Raw genomic sequence first — 23,261 nt, 5'->3', positions numbered from 1 at the left:
CCATGTTAGGTGCTCTCCACAAGAGTTGTAATTTGGTACTTTCTTTTTTTTTTTTTTTTTTTTGGTACTTTCTTTCCTTAGCGGTACCTGGGGCCTAGAAGCAAGCAATTCAGCCACCTCTAAGGGGAGAAGGGAAGAGGAAATTAGTTAAAGAGTGAAAAGAGAAAAGGAAGTCCTTTGTTTCTTACCAGCTTTGTCACATCATGTTTGTTATATTTTATCACTTAGAAGCAAATGCATTTACTTGAAACAGACTCTATAAGCAGATTGTGTATTCATTTCACAAATTTTTAAGAGCACTTAATATATTAAATACTTCTTCTAGACTCTTGAAATATAGCTTATGCTCCAGTGTGTGTTTGAGGAAGGAAGAGAGACAGATAATAAACAAGCTTACAAAGGAATTAACATAGTCACTCTATTTAATCTTGTTGGAGACAGTATGTAAGAATACTCTTTTTAGATCATTACTAAGTTATGTATTTAAAATGTATCATTCCAAGTGTGGTATTCTATTTGAGAAAGATTTTAAAGTTACTCTAAAATTTAGTACCAATTAATGAAGCACTATAGGTGACCTTATTGACTGTTTTTTAGTTCATCTGGCTCTTAGAACTACGGTTGCTTGCAAGATAGGTTATTCGGCACAGTGTAGGCTTTGTTAAACTTAGAGAAAGTGTCATGTCTTTTCTCTCTCGGATCTTTAGTGTCAACAAGACTAGTCATTGGGAATTCCCTGATGGTCGAGTGGTTAGGATCCTGTGCTTTTACTTACTGAGGGTATGTGTTTGATCCATGATCAGGGAACTAAGATATCACAAAGCTGTGCAGCGCAGCAAAAAACAAAACAAAACACAAAATAACAGCAAAAAGAAAACTAGGGGAAGAAAACACAAGACTAGTATCAGTTGTCTCTGTCAGTGTAGAAGACAAGAGTTGAAATGGCAACCTACTCTTCTACTGCTGCTGTGCTGTGCTCAGTCACATCTGACTCTTGGGACCCCATGAACTATAGGACCCATGAATTGTAGAGCCCTCCAGGCTCCTCTGTCCATGGGATTTTCCAGGCAAGAATACTGGAGTGAATTGGTCTTCCCGACCAAGGGATCAAACCCCGTCTCTTGCGTCTCTTGCATTGCAATATTGCAGATGAATTCTTTACCACTGTGCCACCTGGGAAGCCCTACTATTTTGCTAAGTTTTGCTGTTATCTGTAAGATGTACATGTCAAATTGTTTTAGGTCAAATGCTGTAATGCAACAAAGAGACTCTATTTCCAAATCCTGTTATCTCTTCATTTACTGAATAGTTTTAATTGACAGAATCTGTATCAGGAGTTAAATAAAAAAAAAAAATATTTTATGTTGATTTAAGAAACTGTCTTTGGAGAATTGTACCTTGAATACAGATCATCTGAGAAACATTTGCAAAAACAGTTGAGGTGTTTAGAACCACTTAAAATGTAGAAAGAAAGCTGAGTGCTGAAGAATTGATGCTTTTGAACTGTGGTGTTGGAGAGGACTCTTGAGAGTCCCTTGGACTGCAAGGAGATCCAACCAGTCCATCCTAAAGGAGATCAGTCCTGGGTGTTCATTGGAAGGACTGATGTTGAAGCTGAGACTCCAATCCTTTGGCCACCTGATGCGAAGAGCTGACTCATTGGAAAAGACCCTGATGCTGGGAGGTATTGGGGGCAGGAGCAGAAGGGGACGACAGAGGATGAGATGGTTGGATGGCATCACCGACTCAATGGACATGAGTTTGGGTGAACTCTGGGAGTTGGTGATGGACAGGGAGGCCTGGCCTGCTGCAATTCATGGGGTCGCAATGAGTCGGATACGACTGAGCGACTGAATTGAACTGAACTGAAAAATGTAGATCTTTAGAGCATGGTTAGACAAACCTGAATTTAATTCTGTTGTCTACCACTCAGTTATTTTATATCTCAACTTCTAGAAAAGTTCCTTTAAAATTCCATTTTATAAAGTTGTTGTGAGGACTAATGAGAAATGTAAGTTTACCTGCTCTGGACATGAGAAGTAAGAACTGATAAGAGGAAGCTATTTTTCTATCTGTTAATCTAGTTCAGATTTTTAGGAATTTTTGGTTTTAGGTGACTCAAGTAGTAAGGGGAAGCAATTTGGCAAATTTGTATACATATTATACATGTGATTATTTGTTCATTGTCTGCCTTCCCCATTAGACTGACTGATCATTGAGAACAGAGATTTTGTTTCTATTCACTGTTACATCCCCAGGACCTAGAACAGTACCTGACATAGTAGACACTCAATATATATATCTTAAAAGAATGAATGAAAAGGAATGGGAGATAATCTATTAGCTGAGAGAGGTCTGTTTTTATGATTTTTAAATGTTAAATATCATAATGTGCCAGTGCTGTTCGATTACATTTCTAAACTTTAAACTTATTCTTTCTGTCTTTGTACCTGAGTGGATCATTTGAGTTTCCTTTTTAAGTCTTGAAAATGCATTTTGGGAAAATTATGCTGTATAAGCATGGTGGTGAAAGGCTCTCTTTTGGGTGGTATCTGTGTCTATAAACCATTCACTTAAATTTAGCCAGTGTATCAGATATTATACTTGCTGTTTATATTTGTTTCTGTTTTTGCTGCATTCCAGAGTGAGCCTCTATATGTTCCTGTGAAATTTCATGATCTTCCAAGTGAAAAACCTGAGAACACAAACATTGATACTGAAAAAAGTAAGCAAAACTTAGAATTTCATGACTTAGAAATGGATGAAAATTTTAGCTTTTCATTCAAGCCATTCCAAAATTAAGTGGTTCTGTGGGTTGCCTATTCCATGTGGTATTGGTTCAACCTGTAGTTGTCTGGTAGTTTGACTGGAAGTTTTCATTAATTCAATGGAAATAGCTTCCAAATACCAGAAATCTCTATGGTGTTACTGTAAACATAGATTCATTTTTTAATCAACAATGTTTTCTGCAACCAGGCCATCAAAGACGTTGATAGCGAATTTCAGGAGTTTTGCCAGTTGTGAATGTGATAAGGAAAGCCAGCTTCAGTGTAAAGTGAAGAACTTATCTATGATATTCTCTTGCAAGTAGTGGAACTGTAGAAGAATGTTCTGCATGCTTGACTAGGAAAATAATTCTCATAAATTGAATATCTATGAGAAAAAATCCAAATAAGCTTTTACTATAAATGCCGGGCTGGATGAGTTACAAGCTGAAATCAAGATTGCTGGGAGAAATAACAAACTCAGATATGCAGATGATACCACTCCAATGGCAGAAAGCGAAGAGGAACTGAAGAACCTCTTGGTGAGGGTGAAAGAGGAGAGTGAAAAAGCTGGTTTAAAACTCAGTATTAAAAATGTTAAGATCATGGCATCTTGTCCCATCACTTCATGGCAAATAGAAGGGGAAAAGATGGAAGCAGTGACAGATTTCCTTTTTTTTTGAGCTCTAAACTCATTACTTTACTGACAAAGGTCCTAGTCAAAGCTATGTTTTTTCCAGTAGTCATGTATGGATGTGAGAGTTGGGCCAAAAAGAAGGCTGCGTGTGAAAGAATTGAAGCTTTTGAACTGTGGTGTTGGAGAAGACTCTTGAGAATCCTTTGGACTGCAAGGAGATCAAACCAGTTAATCCTAAAGGGAATCAGTCCTGAGTATTCATTGGAAGGACTGATGATGAAGCTGAAACTCCAATACTCTGGCCACCTGATGTGAAGAACCAACTCATTGGAAAAGACCTTGATGCTGGGCAAGGTTGAAGGCAGGAGGAGAGGGCCACAGAGGACAAGATGGTTGGATGGCATCACCGATTCACTGGACATGAACTTGAGCAAACTCTGGGAGATGGTGAGGAACAGGCAGGCCTGGCATGCTGCAGTCCATGGGGTTGCACAGAATTGGACATGACTTTGTGACTGAACAATATAAATGCTAAAATAATATTCATACTATATCCTGAATCAGGCAGTTGTGCATGTATACAGTTGAAGAAACTTTATTTGAATATTGGTCTCATTTTAAAATCATCAAAATGTTTCATAAATGGAAACATTTTTTCTTGCAAACTCTTTTCCATAAGCAGAGCTGTCCCATATAATAATGTAACTGTTTTTTTTTTTGACTATTCAAACATGATCATAGATAAATTATATGCATTTATCATTATATTAAAACTTTTAACTTTTGTTGGGTGTGAGGGGAAATGTTTAATGATTTTGTACTATATTTTTCCTTTTAAGTTCCCAAAAAGTCTCGTGTAAGATTTAGTAATATTATGGAGATTCGACAACTTCCATCAAGCCATGCATTGGAAGCTAAGTTGTCTCGCATGTCATATCCTACTGTGAAAGAACAAGAATCCTTACTCAAAACTGTGGGGAAACTTACGGCAACTCAAGTAGCAAAAATTAGCTTTTTTTTTTGCTTTGTGGTAAGTCTTCTCTTTATTATATGTTTGGAATTTGAATTTTAAGACAGTATACATACCAACAATATACTATGGAAGTGTAAGACAATTTAGGTTGCTTAATCATGACTCTAAACTCTGTTATCTGTCATCAGAGGGAAATTAGAGTATTAAAGTTAATAATTACTAGTCATATGTGAAAGAATGTAATAAATACTGTACACTACAACTACTCATATATATTTAGAATTTGGATAATAAATAGTTATTTTATACTATGATATATATTAATACAAATGCTAGTAAATATACAGATAAGAGTTTGCATTGACTGCATTGATTTCTTCAAATAATTGCTTTTGTAGTTTTACTTAAAATTCGTATGTGTGCTGTCATGTCAGTTGTGTCTGATTCTTTGCGAACTTATGGACTATAGCCCACCAGGCTCCTCTGTCCATGGGATTCTCCAGGCAAGAATACTGGAGTGGGTTGCTATTTCCTCCTCCAGGGGATCTTCCCAACCCAGGATTGAACCCGGGTCTTTTATATCTACCGCATTGACAGGCAGGTTCTTTACCACTAGTGTCACCTGGGAAGCCATATAAATGTGGTCAAAATATTACTAGTATTTATAGTAAACATTTTTTCAGAATATTTTATTATAGCTTCTCAATTATTTTGATTTAGAAACCAAAAAATATGCTTAGTGTTTCACATAAAAAATTCATTTAGCAAATAAAATATTATTTTAGGCTAATCTTGGATTAGACAACTTGTCTGAGTAAGTAAAAACTCTGATTTACAATTTAAAAATGAATTTTAATACTCAACCTATTCCAAGGTTGTTTTGTATGAACCTTTAGGATTTAAATATATACTGAGCACTTAAAAAAATTAGGTAATGATGCAGTGCTAATGTCAATATTATTAGCCTGATTATTAGATTTTTTTTTTTACATTACAGTTTTGCTTCATATATACGGCATAGCCAATTTTTCACCATCCTCTGCCTGAATAACCTCTGTTTTAGTGATACCTTGATTAATATATTCAGGAATGAAAATCAAAGAATCTTTGGGAGTTGTAATATGGTAACTACATATGTAATAAGGTTAATTTAAAGGCTCATGTATTTAGATTATGCTATTATGATTTCCATTACCTTGTTTTAAATGTGTAAAGCAAGACTAAAATTAATTAATTTTATCTCTTTAACTTTTAAAGGAGACATGAGGTGAAACGCAAAGAATCTATATAGTAAAAGTTTAAAAGGAGGCGAGAGATAAGAACCAGATTAAACATATAATGTCTGTATAGGGGGCAAACTGACTGTGGAATGCGTTGATTATGTCAGGAACTTCCACTAAAAGAAAGCACACAATTTATCTCTAGGCAGTTTGACAGGAAGGAAAGGTGGAGACCTTTCTGATTTACGTAGCTTGTTGTCTATTAAAAAGAAGTACTTCTCTTTATTGATAAAGTTAACTTTTCCCAACTCAAAACTGAGAGAATAAATTTCATAGGCAGTAAGACATTGTTCGAGAAGGCAATAGGACCCCACTCCAGACTTTTGCCTGGAAAATCCCATGGACAGAGGAGCCTGGTGGGCTGCCGTCTACAGGGTGACACAGAGTCGGACATGATTGAGCGACTTCACTTTCACTTTCCACTTTCATGCATTGGAGAAGGAAATGGTAACCCACTCCAGTGTTCTTGCCTGGAGAATCCCAGGGACGGGGGAGCCTGGTGGGCTGCCGTCTATGGGGTTGCACAGAGTCGGACACGACTGAAGCGACTTAGCAGCAGCAGCAAGATATTGTTCTGTATAGCAGATTTACAGGTAGATATGTGCAGATAATAACCTTTTAGAAAGATTGAAGTAAAATATACATATCACAAAGCTTACTGTTTTAATTATTTTTAAGTGTACAAGTCAGTGGCATTAAATACATTCACACTGTTTTGCAAACATCTCCAGTGCCTGTCAGGAGAACTTTTTTCATGTTACAAAACTGAAACTCTATACCCATTAAATGATAATTTCCCTTTCCCACCTGCCTTAGCTGCTGACAGCTACCATTTTATTTTTTGTCTCTGTGAGCTTAACTGCTCTGAGTACTTTATTTAGATAGAATTATACAACATTTTTCCTCTTGTGACTGACTTATTTCACTTCATAATTTAATAAATTATTCTTGTTCTTCAGGGTTTATATTTGTATCATGTTCAGAATATTTTTCTTTTTAAGGCTGTATAATAGTCCATTCTGTGTATATACCACATTTTGTTTATCTGTTCATCCATTGATATACACTTGGATTGCTTCCACTTTTAATAGTCTTTGAAACATGTAAAATATCATGTATGAAATGAGAAACCAGTCCAGGTTCGATGCACGATACTGGATGCTTGGGGCTAGTGCAGTGGGATGACCCAGAGGGATGGTATGGGGAGGGAGGAGGGAGTAGGGTTTAGGATGGGGAACACATGTATACCTGTGGCGGATTCATTTTGATATTAGGCAAAACTAATACAATTATGTAAAGTTTAAAAATAAAATAAAATTAAAAAAAAAAAAGAAAAATCAGTATTAAGTACATTATTAATATAAGAGCAGGGAGCTATGTTAATCTTTAGTAAAGGCATTTCTATAGGAAGTCAGAGTAGTACAGTCCAGGAATTCAACTTTTTAGAAACCTGACTCAATAGAGTGATAAGCTTAGTTGAGGTCTAGAGCAGTGCTATTCAGTAGAAATATAATGTGAGCCTCAAATATAGGTCATATATGTATTTTTAAATTTTCTAGTAGCCACATTAAAAAAAGAGACAAGTTATTTTTTTTCTTGTGTCTTTATTTGAGAATTATTTGAAAATTTAGCTGTTTTAGAATTTTGCCAACCATAAATGAGTTTTTGTATTCCATCAACTGCAGGGCCCATAATGAGGCTTTGTACTTAGTATGATGTCTTTCATCTTTGGCCTTTGAAACGCTTTATAGGCTTTAATTAATTCTTTGTTTTTCTTTTTTTGGAGTATAATTATTTTACAACATTGTGTTAGTTTCTGCTGTGCAGAGTGAATCAGGTATATGTATACATATATCCCTTCTCTCTTGAGCCTCCCTCCCACCCGCTCCATCCCACTTCTTTAGGTCATCACAGCACTGAGCTGAGATCCGTGTACTATATAGCAACTTCCCACTAGCTATGTTTTCCACATGGTAGTGTATGTATGTCAATCCTAACCTCCCACTTCGTCCCACTCTCCCCTCCCCACTGTGTCCTCAGGTCCTCTCTCTAAGTCTGCATCTCAGTTTCTACCCTGCAAATAGGTTCATTGGTACCATTTTTCTAAATTCCATATATATTCGTTAATATATGATACTTCTTTTTCTCTTTGTGAGTTACTTCACTCTGTGTGACAGACTCTAGGTCCATCCATACCACATAAGTAAAATTAATTTTAATACTATATTTTTATTTAATCCACTTTATGTATATAAAACACTTGAACATACTCTTGATATAAAGATGATTGATGAGATAGTTTGCATTCTTTTTTTTGTACTAAAATCTTCTAAACATTTCAGTTTTTAAATATTTTTTTCTATTTCATTTCATTTTCTGTTTTTATTTCAATTTCTAAACATTTCAATTCAAGCTAGCCATATTTCATTTGCTTAATAGTGACATGTGGCTAGTGGCTAGTGTATTGGACATTGCAGTTCAAAAGGAGTTAATAATTACTGTATTTGCCAGCCCTCCTTTAATTATTTTGTCTCATTAGGGCTTATGGTGTTACAGTTTTTTTCTGTAAAGTACAATTTAGGTCTCACAGGCTTTTACGCTAGTTTTAAAATCAATTACCACTCATGAAATAATGAAGTATTATATAAATTATTTGTGATAGCTCAATTATTAGTAAGTGGTTGTCCTCAACTCTGAAATAATGAAGAGAAACATTGTAAAAATAATTTTTACTGAGGGTAATTGAGATGGTCTGACTTTGTGATGAGGCTGCCTTGAGTTTGAGAGCCAGAGAATGGAATTTGGGGAGAACTGGAGAGTGGGAAGATTTTTCTGGAAAGAGTTCATAGCTAATGATGAGTAGTTAGAATCTTTGCATTCCTACCATCTAAATGGTCTTATTTTATTTCTTTATCTTGCATTAGCAGAGAGCAGTGAGATTGTTTGGAAAGTGAGCACAGTATTTAAGTTTTAAAATGGTAAGGAAAGTAGGTCAAGAAAGCTAATTATCACCTGATAAGCATTACCTATTCTTGCAGAAAATCTCCAAAAGATAATTAAAGGGCAGAATCTTCTGCTTCCTGCTTCTTGTTTAGTGCATCAACTGCAAGCAGTTGTGGCTCCTATTGCAATATATATTTGATATTGCTCATCCTGCCATTTGCTAACCTCATTTTTTATTTAGATAGTCAAGTGAAATTAGGATGTCAGAAGACTACAGATGGAATCAGAGTCTCTGCTGTGCTTTCAGTCTGGCTTTAGCTTACAGTGTAGACTGAATGGAGACTTCTAGGCTCTCAACCATCTGCTGCTTCCTAGCAGTGTGCTAAAATCATGTGTCTATACTGCTTCTTTGAAATATAAACGCTGATAATCATACCACTCACTTAACTAAAAGTTCTGAAAGAGATCAGGAGATGTCCCTCCCTTAACAGAGACAAATCATTCTCCAGCAGAACATGATTATCCAGTCCATCTGTTTAAGCAACAGAAAACAGGTAGACAAGCAGTTAATTTACTTAGACCAACAATCTGCTTCTTAATGTATGCTACATTAGGGACACTCATGCACATGTGTCCCAGGAGGCATATGCTAAAATGTTCTTGGTAGCATTGTTTGGAATAGTCAAAAAAATGTCCACCAACAGAAAATAGATAAGTTGTTGTAAATTGCATTAGAATATCTGATGGCAGTGAAAATAACTTTGTATGCACATACACACAAACATCAGGCTTCGTCAAAAGAGGCCTTATTTCTTATTCTCTAAATCAAAGTGGGCCCAGGGTTGGGAATATAAAGATACCCTAGCTTAGATGAGCAAAAGGGAAGAAAGAAGGGGAAAAAAATTCCCATAACTGGAAAACCTCCAGTTTTGGTGTTATGTCTCAAAACTGAGAATCACAGAAACAATCACAGTTAGCCAGTAAATTCACAGTATTCTTGGACATTCTAAAATTTCCAAAGTGAATACAGCCTTTGTCTGTATCAGTCTGGCCAGTTCCATCTCCTTAAGCATCACCTGTTCAATTGATTTCTCTTAAATTTGATTTAGATAAATTTAATACTATCAGTGCTTAGATAAATCAAATTTCAATGTTGATTTGATATTAAATTTATCCTAATTTTTAAAAAGAAGCCTGAAGAGTGCTAATTTTTAACCAATTTGTTCATTTCTTAAGAAAATTGGATAGCAAAGATTTTTGGTCTGATATAAATGTGTGTCTTCTTTTTAGGCCTGTGATTTTTCAATGCAAAACAAAATTTAAAACTTCTTATAATAGTATTTAGCAGGAGAAAAGAAGGAGGGAACTATAAATTATAATAACAAATACAAATAAGTAATTTATTAGGTTTCATTATTTTCTGTTTCTTCAGTGGTTTTTGGCAAATTTCTCATATCAAGAAGCACTTTCAGACACACAAGTTGCTATAGTTAATATTTTGTCCTCAACTTCTGGTAAGAAATTTGTCTTATCTGTATTATAACTTGAGGCCTATTTCTGATATATATGTGTACATATAAATATTTTTATCTTGTTATAAATTATTTCATTCTTTTTAACATATATTAATGTATTATAACTATTACTTAATCTTAAAGTTTAGTACCATAGCCTTGTACTGTTTATATTCCTTCTAATGCTTTACAGTATTTTCTATGCAACAAAAATACATTGTATATAAAGTTTTATAGGCTGACCCTTTGTATTGTAGCTGTCTTTCCTTTCACATATTCTTTCTAAGGATATTTTTTTCGACCCTTTGGCTAAATGTGGTTGCTTATTTCAGATCTATAATTTGCTCTATGAAAGGTGTTTTATTTTTAAAATTGAATCAACTTCCAGGTCTAGAAGATAAAAAAAGTATTTTTGAGCTGTAAAAATAACTATAGCACACATACTTGATTATGATGAGGTCAGAATATTACTGTGAATGCTGAGATTAACTCTCTTAGTAGTTTTAAAATAAATAGGACTGTACTTGATCTGTATTGGTGAGATAAACAGTTTAATTTGGAGACTGTTTCCTTGTATGGTCTTTGAACATTTCAGCCTAGGTAACTGTAGTCGTATTCTTAGTCATTTAAAAATGACAAGATTTAAAAGTTAGGTAATAAGTAATTTACTTATTTAAACAATCAAGTTGATAATAAATAATTTTAACAGTATTTATTTAAGCGAATGTATCTTTCTTTAAATCTTTTTCTTTCCACAGGACTTTTTACCTTAATCCTTGCTGCAATGTTTCCAAGTAACAGTGGAGATAGATTCACTCTTTCTAAACTTTTAGCTGTAATCTTAAGGTAAGAATATAGTATAATAGCTAGTTTGTTCTTCTTAAAAATGCAGTGTTTAAAGCATTTCTGGTAGTGATAGAGGAGGGTTTATATTATAATATCATATATAGGCAGAGAAAGAGGAAGATAAAAGAAGGTTTTAAATGAACATCAGCTCTGCATCACATCCTTGGCTAGTTTTAGTTTTTAAAACCTTCCTAGGGAGCATAACTGAAGGGAGGATCTTTGGTTCCCATTCATGAGACTGTGAACTTAACTAAGTATTGTACTGACATTCACATGCAGTTGTCTCTGATTGTCTCAGCCTTAATCTTTTAGTTATTTTCTGTATAAGCCATCTGGCAATTTTGTATTACTATTTGTAATATAATACATAAGTACCATTAGTAACTAATTTAAATCTTTTATTTTTATTTAGCTTTGTATTTATTTGTCTTGTCTTCCCTAGGAGATTTTAAACCATTGAAGACTAAATCCTTGTTTTCTGCTTCTTTGTGTTATCAAAGGCCTAGCATAGGGCTTTGCTTACAGTCAGTATTCAAATAGATATATTGATTTGATGAAACTCTTGTTTTTGTAAGAGAAAATCAGAAATCAGAGAAGGTACCAGAATAATTTACCAGAAAGATTAGTGTTTTTGAGCTATCAGAGCTGGCTTTGAATCAGAGCTCTGTTTGCCCCTGGCCATTTCCCCGTAACTCTCTGAGAGGATTTCCTTGATGGCAAAATGATGATAGTATCATCTAATTTACAGTTTTGTTTTAAAGTTTGGAAGGATGTATAGGAAAAGTGATTATAATAGACACTGGTTCTTGGCAGTCACAAAGTGGTGTTTCTCTCTTTTAGATACAAGGGTAGATTGACAGTGGTAGTTTTCATGGGCAGTCTGGTTGAGCCAACTGATTTACCATTTAGACTTCATGGATGCTAGGAATTTATTCTTTTACATGACTGGCCCATGATTTAGCCAGACGAATTTTTACACTAGGAAAATACAGTATATTTATATTAGGGAAGTAATGAGGTTTATCCAGCTTTGTTCACAATTCATGCCTATTTCTAACTGTTCTTTGTGTTGTCTTAATAAAAGTAGAAAGATGCACAGAAATAGAAAGACAATATAAGGCTCCGTGAGGATGGGAATCACATCTCTCTTGTTCATTGCTTAACCCAAACTATTGCTCAATAAGCAACAGTTGAATGAAGAAATAACCTCTGATTTCTCTGCCTCCTTTATTTGGTCTTATTTTATCCATTAAAATGATGGAATTATTTATTTAAATATTTAAGAATAATTTTACTGTTAATTTTGATTTTACCTGGTGGGTTAGTGATAAAGAACCTACCTGCCAATGCAGGAGATGCAGGTTTGATCCCTGGGTAAGGAAGATCCCCTAGAGTAAGAAAGAGCAACCCACTCCAATATTCTTGCCTAGGAAATACCATGGACAGAGGAGCCTGGTGGGCTGCAATCCATGGGGTTGTACAGTCAGACAACTTAGTGACTAAACAACCATAACAATATCAAGAGTTATTACTAGTTTATATGGGTTTAATACATGTACATTTCAAAAAAAAGATTGAAGGAGGGATGACAAATTGACTTTTTCCTAATTGAAAGGCAGAAGATAAGCATAGCAAGTTAAGAACACTAGACTCCGGAAGTAGACTGCCTGTGTTTCAATCCCAGCTATGTGATTTTGGTCAAGTTACTTCATTTTTTTGTGCGTTAGTTTTCTCATGTGTAAAATGGGAATGGTAATGATTAATAATACCTTCCTTATAAGGTAATGTCAGTCATTTTATGTGGATTAAATGAATTAATACAAATACAGCACTTATAGTATACTGATATTGCTGCTGCTAAGTCGCTTCAGTCGTGTCCAACTCTGTGCGACCCCACAGACAGCAGCCCACCAGGCTCCCCCATCCCTGGGATTCTCCAGGCAAGAACACTGGAGTGGGTTGCCATTTCCTTCTCCAATGCATAAAAGTGAAAAGTGAAAGTGAAATCGCTCAGTCATGTCCGACTCTTCACGACCCCGTGGACTGCAGCCCACCAGGCTCCTCCGTCCATGGGATTTTCCAGGCAAGAGTACTGGAGTGGGGTGCCATTGCCTTCTCCGATACTGATATTATTCAGTATTAATTAAATCATGAATTCTTTGATGGTTTGACCTAAAGTTAAGATTAGTCTTTATTACTTGTAAATAACTTTGATCTTTATGATTAGTCTTTTAAAGGAATTTATTATGTTACTCATCAGTAATGACGGTTATTTCTCATAGCATTGGAGGTGTTGTGCTGGTAAATCTGTCAGGATCTGAAAAGTCTCCTGGAAGAAACACAATAGGTAAGTATCTGACTCTGAATTCTTCCTGTTAGAGTATACAAGAAAGACCTGTGCATATCATTGTGCGTGTGCACATACACACACGTGCATGCATATGCACACATGTGCACACAGATATACACGCAGAGGGTGGGCACTAATAAGGCTTTTATTAAAAAAGTTTTTCCTTTGGAAATAATGTAAGAAAATTAAAAAATAGAACACAGAACTCTCATATAACCTTCACCCAGATTCTCTTAACTGTTTATAACATACATAACTACAGTATAGGTTTAAAAATCAGGAATTAACAGCGATTACAGTCATTTTTATTTAGTCTGTAGGTTCTTTTCAAATTTCACCATTTTTCCCCACTAATGTTCTTCTTCTGGTCCAAGATCATTTGTTGTGTTTAGGTATCATGTCTCCTTGGTTTTCTTTAATCTGTGACTATCCCGCTGTCATTTTTTGTCTTTCATAACTTTAATATTTTTGGAGAATACTGTCTGCTTTTTTTTGTAGAATGTCCTTCAATTTATTTTTCTGGTATTTCTTTATGGTTAAATGAATATTGTGCGTTTTTGGCAAGAATACCATGGAAGTGATACTGTGTCCTGACAAATCCATCATATCAAGAAGGCTCATGATATTTATTTGTTCTATTACTAATGACATTAATTTTAAAGTGATGTCTGTCAGGTTGCTCCAGTGTAGCTCCTAGTTTTTCCCTTTGTAAGTGATAAGCATCTTGTTAGAGATATGGAGACTATACATATATCCTGCCCATCATGCTTGCAGCCACTAATTTTGTTATTCTCTTCTGATTCTTACCTGAAACAATTACTACTATGGTAAACATTTAGTTTTTGATCCATTGTTTAGATTTAACAGAAGAATCCAGTTTCCTTGGTTTCCTTCTGTATACTTTCTTTAGATATTTAAAGTCCATTGAATAGAATAATGCTTTCTAAGCTATTCCTGGATAGTGCCCAGGGAGCTGTGTCTCTTGAACTGTCTTAGCTTCTTCTCACCTAGAGCAGCTCTGTATGTTTAAAACAATATATGTGTTTTGTGTGTGAGATTTTGTTGACAGGCTATCCTTTAATAGCAATAATAAATAAATGAAACGTTGAACTTTTGGATAATTGATTTAAAGTATTGAATGTGGTCACTTGGCAAATAGCACCTTATTATAGCTGTTTTTAAAGGCTTACTTAAATGTTTTTGAGAGTGAGTTAATATATTAAAGAGAATCAATATTCATTACGCAGGAAGGAACTGCTAGTGCTACATTATGTTAGGTATTTTAGAACATGAAAAAGTATAAATTATGTGTTTGCAGTTGTCAAGAAGTTTTTTCTTTTAATCAATATATATGATTGACAAAATGAAACTCCTAGAGAATAAAATCATACTAGATTCAACTGTAGTAAGTATTAAATTGTCTAAAATAGAAGACAAGTAGGATGGAAGTTTAGTGGAGTAGAAAGAGGATGCTTGGTGACAGTGTGGGACTTTAAAACAGTCTTGAAAATGGTGGTAGAATGTGTATTAAAATGATACATGGCGGGGGGTGCGGAACAATATAAATAGCCTAGAGTGGGAAGAAAACATTGTTAAGTTGGCTATGTCAGGTCTCAAAATTGTTTATGTACGGGAAGATAGGAAGTATGCACTTCAAAATTAAATACCAAAGTGTTGGTATTATAACATGTATAACTGATTGGTTAAATCATCAAGGTGAATGATTTTGTATTTGTTGGTTTACACTTTAAAGTCCTTCCTATATTCCTGGAGGACATGGAAAAGGTGGGTTATACTTTATCTTTTCACATTTGAATAGTACTCATTTCTTGAAATAGGACCTGACTGTGTCAGATTTTAATTAAGTATGTGTTGAATGAGTTCATGAACAAATACTTTATTATATTGACTTTTACAGGTTCCATTTGGTCTCTTGTTGGAGCCATGCTCTATGCTGTTTATATTGTTATGATTAAGAGAAAAGTAGACAGAGAAGATAAGTTGGATATTCCAATGTTCTTTGGTAAGAATATGTTTAACTTGTTGAGACTATGTACTCTGAATGATTAACTTAGGGTTTTGTTTTTGTTTTTTGGAGGGAGTAGGAACGGTTCCCTTCCCACTCCCCCATGTAATTCTTTAAAATCATTAGACTTTAAAGATTATGAAGTCCACTCTCAGTGTTTTTCTCTTATCTTGTTCTGCATAATTGTGGACCTGGAGGAAATGTTCACTCTCTCAATGTGAGGTAAAAGAAATTCTAACATACCTTTTTCAAATTAATATCTTTAACCTGGAAATCAGATATTTTCCTCATTGATATCACTGGTTATGCTGTTATAAGCATGTGAGGGTTTACCTGTTGTATTATACATTTTGCCATTTTTGAATTGTTAGAAGCATAGAATTGGGGAAACTGCCCCAAAATGATGTCTAATACTATTTCTGTCTATGAGCTAATTTTTACTAAAAATTGTAGGTCATTTGCACTGTAAGACTCAGACTCTTTTATGACATAGATTTTTTAAATTACCCAATTACAGTTTCAGGCATCAATTCTTAATTTTGGTAAATGCCTAATATAATTTATAAATTCTTATTTGCCTGAAATGAGCTCAGTAAAGAAGTCTGATATCTAGGATTACAAAAGAAGAGTACATTGACATGATATGTTCCACACGATATCTGAATATCAATAGATAATGGAGCCTAGGGATGAGAATTCAAAGTACTCTAGCTGTTGTAACTTCTTTTATCTCATAGTCATCTGAAAATGAGATTAGACTAGGTTAGTAGCTGATTTATTAAGGATCCTGGGAAGATTGGAAGGAAGTGGAGTTGAATGTGTGAGTTTGGTTCCCAGACTGCTCTGCTGCTTCTACTGAAGCAATTCTGCTTTGTTGTTTTTTTTAGCATTATAAATTAATTTGTAGAAATGATTTTTCTACTAAAAGTAGTTTGAATATCTGCACCTAATGATTAACAAAAATAAAATCTTTGAAAACCCACCAGACTGGGTGATCACTCAAGTTGCTTTCAAGTAGAGAATTCCTAAGTATACCTTAAATATGAAGATAATTTTAATGACGTCTTATTTTGAAGTCATAGCAAAGTCCATCTGGAATGGATTGAAATGTTAATATTTTGCAGTTTTTTTTTTTTTTTTTTTTTTTTTTAAGATTGGCAGCTTTGAAGAAAAATTGCTTCTTTACTCTTGCTGGAGAGTATGTGTAGACATATGCCATGATATGTAAAGCAATATGAATTTGACCTGGGCTTTAGAATAGACAGAATTAGAGAAGAAGTAGTTAGAATTGAGATGTGGAAAGTTCTTTGGGCATCACGGTGTGAGCAGAGCATAGCAGGAAACAGTGAGTAGATCCAGTGTGCTGGAGCATTCAGTTGAGGAAAGAGGAGAAGCATATGAGGCGTATGAGAATCTGCAGAACCAGTGAAGTGATTTGAACCTTTCATCTCTAGATCCAAAGGTTGTCACTTCATGTGGAATTTCACAGGCTTCAAGTTCAGGGAACAAAAAGAGATCTGCTTCCTGATAATGTCAAAGTGAAAGTGAAAGTGAAGTCACTCAGTCGTGTCTGACTCTTAGTGACCCCATGGACTGTAGCCTACAAGGCTCCTCCATCCATGGGATTCTCCAGGCAAGAATATTGGAGTGGGTTGCCATTTCCTTCTCCAGGGGATCTTCCCAACCCAGGGATCAAACTCTGGTCTCCCGCATTGCAGGCAGATGCTTTACCCCAAAGTTTGGTGTTTTAAGTACAATGATTTTTTAATGTTATACAAGCCTTTTGTGTGTGTTGTTTGTTTTTATTTTTATCACTAGGTATCTTAAGTTGGTTTTCCTAGAAGCAGAATATGAGACAGTAATTTGGTGTGCGAGATTCATGGAAGGGGTGCTCTGCAGGAAAGACTGACAAGCGAGTGAGATAAGCAGAATAGAGAAGAGGCAAGAACCATGTGATCTCTGGTGCAGCTGAGGCTTGGCCAGCTTGTTATAGGTCCCTGGGCAGGGAGCATAGGGAGAGCAGAGGCAGTCCTCAGAATTGTCCTAGCCTAGAGCCGTTAGGATTTGGCTGCAGAGGGTGTGGAGTGGGGAGAGGGTGGGATCTTTTTGGGAAAGACAGACTTGGTCACTCACTCTCCAAGACAGTTCTTCAGAGAAGGCAGGTACTGTAAGTCTTAGTGGCAGATAGAGAGTGGGCATTCCCTCCCTATTACAATTTAACTAGGCATCCTAAATACAAGTTTATTATTTAGCAGCAAATATAAAATATATATCTACTGTAATTTTCTTTTAGGAAAGCTCTATAATTACCTTTGGATCTCACAGTGAAATTGTGATGTTAAACTGTATGCTAAGTCACTTTAGTCATGTCCGACTCTGTGTGACCCCATAGACGGTAGCCCACCAGGCTCCCCCGTCCCTGGGATTCTCCAGGCAAGAACACTGGAGTGGGTTGCCATTTCCTTCTCCAGTTAAACTGTATAGAAAGTCCAATAAAAACTACTATAAAATTATAACATTTGTGTCTTTACATTTTCATGTGTGTAGTCATATATAAGCTCACATTTCTATATTTAAAATAACAGCATTTGTTAACTGTTTATTCATGCCATGTACTGTGTTGTATTTTTTTCTAATCTTCCTAGTAACCTAATTAAATGTTATTTTATACTTACAGATTGGAAAACCGAGGTTTGCAAGAGGTTAGCATGTTGCCTAAAGATTATAGTAGTAGTGAATGGTAGAGTGGGATTGGATCCCAGGGCAGTCAGACTGCACTTACCCACTAAATGTTATACCCATCCTTTACACATAGTCCATGTTTAGTTCATATTTACATAGCTATCTGTATAAGTATGTAATCTCACAGACTAGCTTATGAGCTCTAGGAAGGCAGGAAACAAGAATTTTATCTTTTTTTGGAACCTTCCTCCATTATCCCTAGCATAGCATGGGTGCTTTAAGCATAAATACAGATTGAATCAGAGAGTAAACAGTGTATGTAGTTCATCGTAATAATTTGCGCTGAACACGTGCACACATAGATATGCACGAGTTATTCCTTTTACGTTCCAGGACACTGTATTATCATAATCTGATGTTGACAGCCAATCTTTTTGAATCATTGTAAATGTTTTTTCTTCAGTAGTTGCTCTATGCAGTAGGGATAGTTGAACCTTGAAGACTCTGTGATCCCCAGTCGCTTGATAAAGTTTTTGCTTGTGTTCATCTCTCCATAGGACTTACTTAAAAACAAAAGTAACAGAACTTTCAGTTAAGGAAACCTAATGAAGCTCATTATAGGAAACCTAATGTTTTCTGATTGTAGAGTTGCAATTTTGAAAGATTGAAATAAATCACAGTTACTAACTTTTTGTCTCTTTTATACGTGTTTAGGTTTTGTAGGTCTCTTTAATCTGCTGCTCTTATGGCCAGGTTTCTTTTTACTTCATTATACTGGATTTGAGGACTTTGAGTTCCCCAATAAAGTAGTGTTAATGTGCATTGTCATTAATGGCCTTATTGGAACAGTGCTCTCAGAGTTCCTGTGGTTGTGGTATGTACTGTTTATTACCCTGTGATTTATTAGTTATGAATTTATTGACTTTTGGCTAGTTTAAGCATTTCTATATTTTCTGTCTTCTGATGGCCCTTCCTATGTACTTTCTCAGCTTATATACTTACAACGTAATACAGTAACTCCATTAGAGCAGGAACTGTTTTAATTTTTTTAAATTTCTGTGTTCCCATTGCATAGACTAGTGGCTTGCATATAGAAGTTCATAAATCTTTGTTGAATGATTAGATGAATATGAATGACCTATATTTATAGAACTGTTTTATAAAGTAGAGTGTTACACAGATTAATGGTATCATTTTCTAATGGACACTCACACTTAGGAGATGTGTATCCCAGGTATGCATACGTGAGTTCTAAGTGAGAATCTGGGAACTTTGCTTATTCAGGAGTCTTTGAAATGTCTGTTTGATTGTTCAGATTTTTGTTTATTCTCAGGACTTTTCATATGAGTGAGGCAGATATATAAACCCTAATCTTTAGGGTTTGATTAATTTGAGGTTTTAACATACTTTGATGTAGTATCAACTATGTTGATATGTGGTAATAATCTTAAAATATTTTGAAGATAATATCTTATATAGTGTTTAAGAAAACCTTCAAATATAGAGTTTAACACTTAGTTCTATTCCCATCTAATAGAAACTTAGAAACACAAATTGTACTTAAGCTCCTGACTGAATTTTATTGCATACCATTTAAACTACTGATTAGTTTTCCCTTGCAAAAGACTGCAACAAAAATAGCCTTTTCCATGAAGTCTTGCTTAATATGCTACCTGCACTTGTCTCCCCTCTCCAATTAAGGAAGTATCTTTTTCCTTGATGTCCTCCACTCTCACTCCTTTTTATGTAGTACTTAAAGGTTTAGTTTATATTGTAGTAATTCATGTAGTTGGGTTTTCCTGGTAGCTCAGACAATAAAGAATCTGTCTGCAGTGCAGGAGACCCAAGTTCAATTCCAGGGTCAGGAAGATCCCCTGGAGAAGGGAGTGGTTACCCAGTCCAGTAGTCTTGCCTGGAGAATTCCAGAGACAAAGGAGCCTGGCAGGATACAGTCCGTGGGGTTGCCAAGACTGAGCATGAGGTCGTTAGACTGAGTAATACACACGCACACAATGTATGTAATTATCTTAAATTCCTTTGTTGATCTAGAACCCTTTGGTATCAAAATCTATTTCCTCATTTTGTACAAATTATTTTAGGTGCTTTTTTTTTTTTTTTTTAAACCAAAAGGACTTACCTTTTTTGTGTATTAATATGTATCATATGTCTTGTTCTTTTATCCTGTCACTTCTTTTGTTATATCGTTTCTCCTGCCTCCTTCCACTCTTGGTTCTGAGCTGATGAAACTACTTACTGGTGATGTTTTGAGTGTTCTTGGTTGAACCATAGAGAATTGTTGATTTTCAGCCATTTTTGATGGCTGTTTGAGAGGGTTCAATGCAGTGAACCCTATGCTTTAAATGATTATTCACTCACTGTATTTTAATAGAAGTTTATATTCTGTACTATTCTAAGTTTAGTTTAAATTAGAAAATTTCAAAGCAAAGAGTTCTTACATATTTGAAAGAAATAATTTAAAAAATTTTGGATATTGGACTAGAGAAAGGTTTAGCATGGTTCGTATTACATTAAGACTTAGAGTAAACATGGACAGTGCCACTTTCAAATGTTAAAATACTCATTCCTTATTGAGAGTTTTATTTTTAATAAATATATAGGATAGAGTTTCATTATGCCAGCAGATTTTAATGTAGGCTTTGAGGATGAATAAATACAAGTTGTGACATATGTAAGCTCTCTAATGTGAGCATTCTAAGTTTGCACCCTTGGAAAATTTTACTCAAATAATAAAATAACATGTTTTGAAGTATTCTTTTTTATATTTAACTTTTTTAAAATTTAAAAAATGTACAAAATGGATTATAATGAAAAAATAATCTTTGTCTTCTACCCCAAATTTTCATTTCTTTTTCTCAAAGGCAACCACTGTTAATTTATTAGCCTTCTACCATACAAAATTATCTGTACATACAGAAGTGTGTATCAATCTCTTGATCTCCCCCCTCCAATTTGTTTTATTTTTAACATGAAAACTATGGATATCATTCTTTACTTTTCTTTGTTCCCACAAATTGTTGTCATGTAAATCCTTACATATCAGCCACTAGATTCATTTTTTTAAAGCCTGTGTAGTATTCTAATCTGTTATGCTCCAATCTGTTATGTAACATAATGCATAGAACATAATGTGTTTTACCAGTTCCTTCTTGAGAGATGTTTTTGCTTGTAGTCTCTTGCTTTGAAAGTTATATGGTATTAAGCATCCTTATATTTTTGCATATACACGTAATTATTCTATAGGATAAATACTGAAAAAAACTGAATCAAACACATGGACTTCTGATTCTGATAAAGAGTTACAAAATATCCTCCACAGAAGGAACACAGTTTATATTCCCAACTGTGTATTTGAATCTTTGTTGTTGAAAAAACTGAACACTCAAAGTCATATATTATGATCAAAGCTACCTGGGCTGGATTTTTCAGGACTTCAAAAAAGTTTTATTTTTCAGATATACTTCTATACTCAAGCACTTAAGAATACTTTTAGTAACAATTCAATAGCAGTAAGTTAATCTGTAGTGGAACAAATTTCATGTCCCTTAAATTCTAGGTGTTATTGTAACTCAAAACAACTATAAGAAGCATATCTATATGTTTTATATAATTTTATATGTTAAAAATAATTAAATCAGAAGTCATAATCTACATGTATGATGATTTTTTTCTTTTAGGAAGGCAAGATTATGTTAACTATAAATAGACAACTAACTTTAGCATATATATAATCATGTACGGAGTAGCATACTAAAGATTTAAAAGTGCAGTTGTAAATTTTTTTGGAAATTAGAGATGTGTACTTGTCACTCATTGTTTATTTAAAAAAATTTTTCAAGTGCACCATTAGCTCCATATACTGTACTTCTAGTGTAGATGTGAGGTTATCCACCTAGTCCTCTGTCTCAGCATTTCCTGAAGTGTCCTGAATGGATAATAGATCAAATGAATTCAGCCATCAGCTAAATTGGGAAACCTGCTATAAGTCAAATGGGTTTTTTAATACTTCATCTCAGACTCAGTCTGATGTTACTTTGCATTATGAATTTCTAAGAACAAATGTATTTTAAAAACCCAGGATTTCCCTGGTGGTCCAACAGTTAAGAATCTACCTTCCAATGCAGGCAGTGCGTGTTTAGGATCCCTGGTCAGCAAACTAAGATCCCAAATGTTGTGGGGCAACTAACCCCACATGCCACATCTAAAGACCAGCCCACGTGCTGCAACGAAGAGCCTTCGAGCCACAAAGAAAGATCCCACATGCCACAACTAAGACCTGACACAACCAAATAAATAATTAAAAAAAAAAAACCTCAGGGAATTCCCTGGTGATACAGTGGCTAGAACTCAGTGCTTTCACTGCCAGTCCCAGGCCTTGCTTCTGGTTAGGGAACTAAGATGCTGTAAGTTGTGCGGCCAAAAAAGAAAAGACCAATAATAATTTTTTAAACCCAATATTTGATCCCCAAATACTCTTTTCACAGAGAAGCTTATGAATTGCGGGCTATCCCTTGAATTCTCTTTACCACATTGATAAGAACTAATTGTCCAGCCTCTGTTGAACACTTAAAGTGACATACTTTATCAAGAGTTCAGTTCAGTTGCTCAGTCGTGTCCGACTCTTTGCGACCCCATGAATCGCAGCATGCCAGGCCTCCTGTCCATCACCAGCTCCCAGAGTTCACTCAAACTCACGTCCATCGAGTTGGTGATGCCATCCAGCCATCTCATCCTCTGTTGTCCCCTTCTCCTCCTGCTCCCAATCCCTCCCAGCATCGGAGTCTTTTCCAATGAGTCAACTTTTCGCATGAGGTGGCCAAAGTACTGGAGTTTCAGCTTTAGCGTCATTCCTTCCAAAGAAATCCCAGGGCTGATCTCCTTCAGAATGGACTGGTTGGATCTCCTTGCAGTCCAAGGGATTCTCAAGAGTCTTCTCCAACACCACAGTTCAAAAGCATCAATTCTTCAGCGCTCAGCTTTCTTCACAGTCCAACTAACTCTCATCCATACATGACCACGGAAAAAACCATAGCCTTGACTAGACAGACCTTTGTTGCCAAAGTAATGTCTCTGCTTTTGAATATGCTATCTAAGTTGGTCATAACTTTCCTTCCAAGGAGTAAGCGTCTTTTAATTTCATGGCTGCAGTCACCATCTGCAGTGATTTTGGAGCCCCCAAAAATAAAGTCTGACACTGTTTCCACTGTTTCCCCATCTATTTCCCATG

General features: G+C 35.2%; 1 protein-coding gene across 4 annotated transcripts in view; it reads left to right on the top strand.

Annotated features, from left to right (window-relative positions):
- The window catches only part of SLC35F5 (solute carrier family 35 member F5), a 39,658-nt gene that overhangs the window by 8,588 nt on the left and 7,809 nt on the right, over nucleotides 1-23,261 (top strand). For 3 of the 4 annotated variants that reach the window (XM_019973712.2, XM_070768664.1, XM_070768666.1), the window contains exons 6-12: nucleotides 2,644-2,725; nucleotides 4,242-4,432; nucleotides 10,031-10,112; nucleotides 10,871-10,958; nucleotides 13,241-13,305; nucleotides 15,227-15,331; nucleotides 18,731-18,890. In XM_019973712.2, coding sequence (XP_019829271.1) covers nucleotides 2,644-2,725; nucleotides 4,242-4,432; nucleotides 10,031-10,112; nucleotides 10,871-10,958; nucleotides 13,241-13,305; nucleotides 15,227-15,331; nucleotides 18,731-18,890 — 773 coding nt within the window. The remainder of the gene's footprint in view (nucleotides 1-2,643; nucleotides 2,726-4,241; nucleotides 4,433-10,030; nucleotides 10,113-10,870; nucleotides 10,959-13,240; nucleotides 13,306-15,226; nucleotides 15,332-18,730; nucleotides 18,891-23,261) is intronic. The other variant, XR_011560953.1, reaches the window with a different exon arrangement.

Source organism: Bos indicus, chromosome 2 (assembly GCF_029378745.1).
Source record: "Bos indicus isolate NIAB-ARS_2022 breed Sahiwal x Tharparkar chromosome 2, NIAB-ARS_B.indTharparkar_mat_pri_1.0, whole genome shotgun sequence".
In the NCBI taxonomy this organism is placed as follows: Eukaryota; Metazoa; Chordata; class Mammalia; order Artiodactyla; family Bovidae; genus Bos; species Bos indicus.
This window is presented reverse-complemented; position numbering and strand designations above follow the sequence as displayed.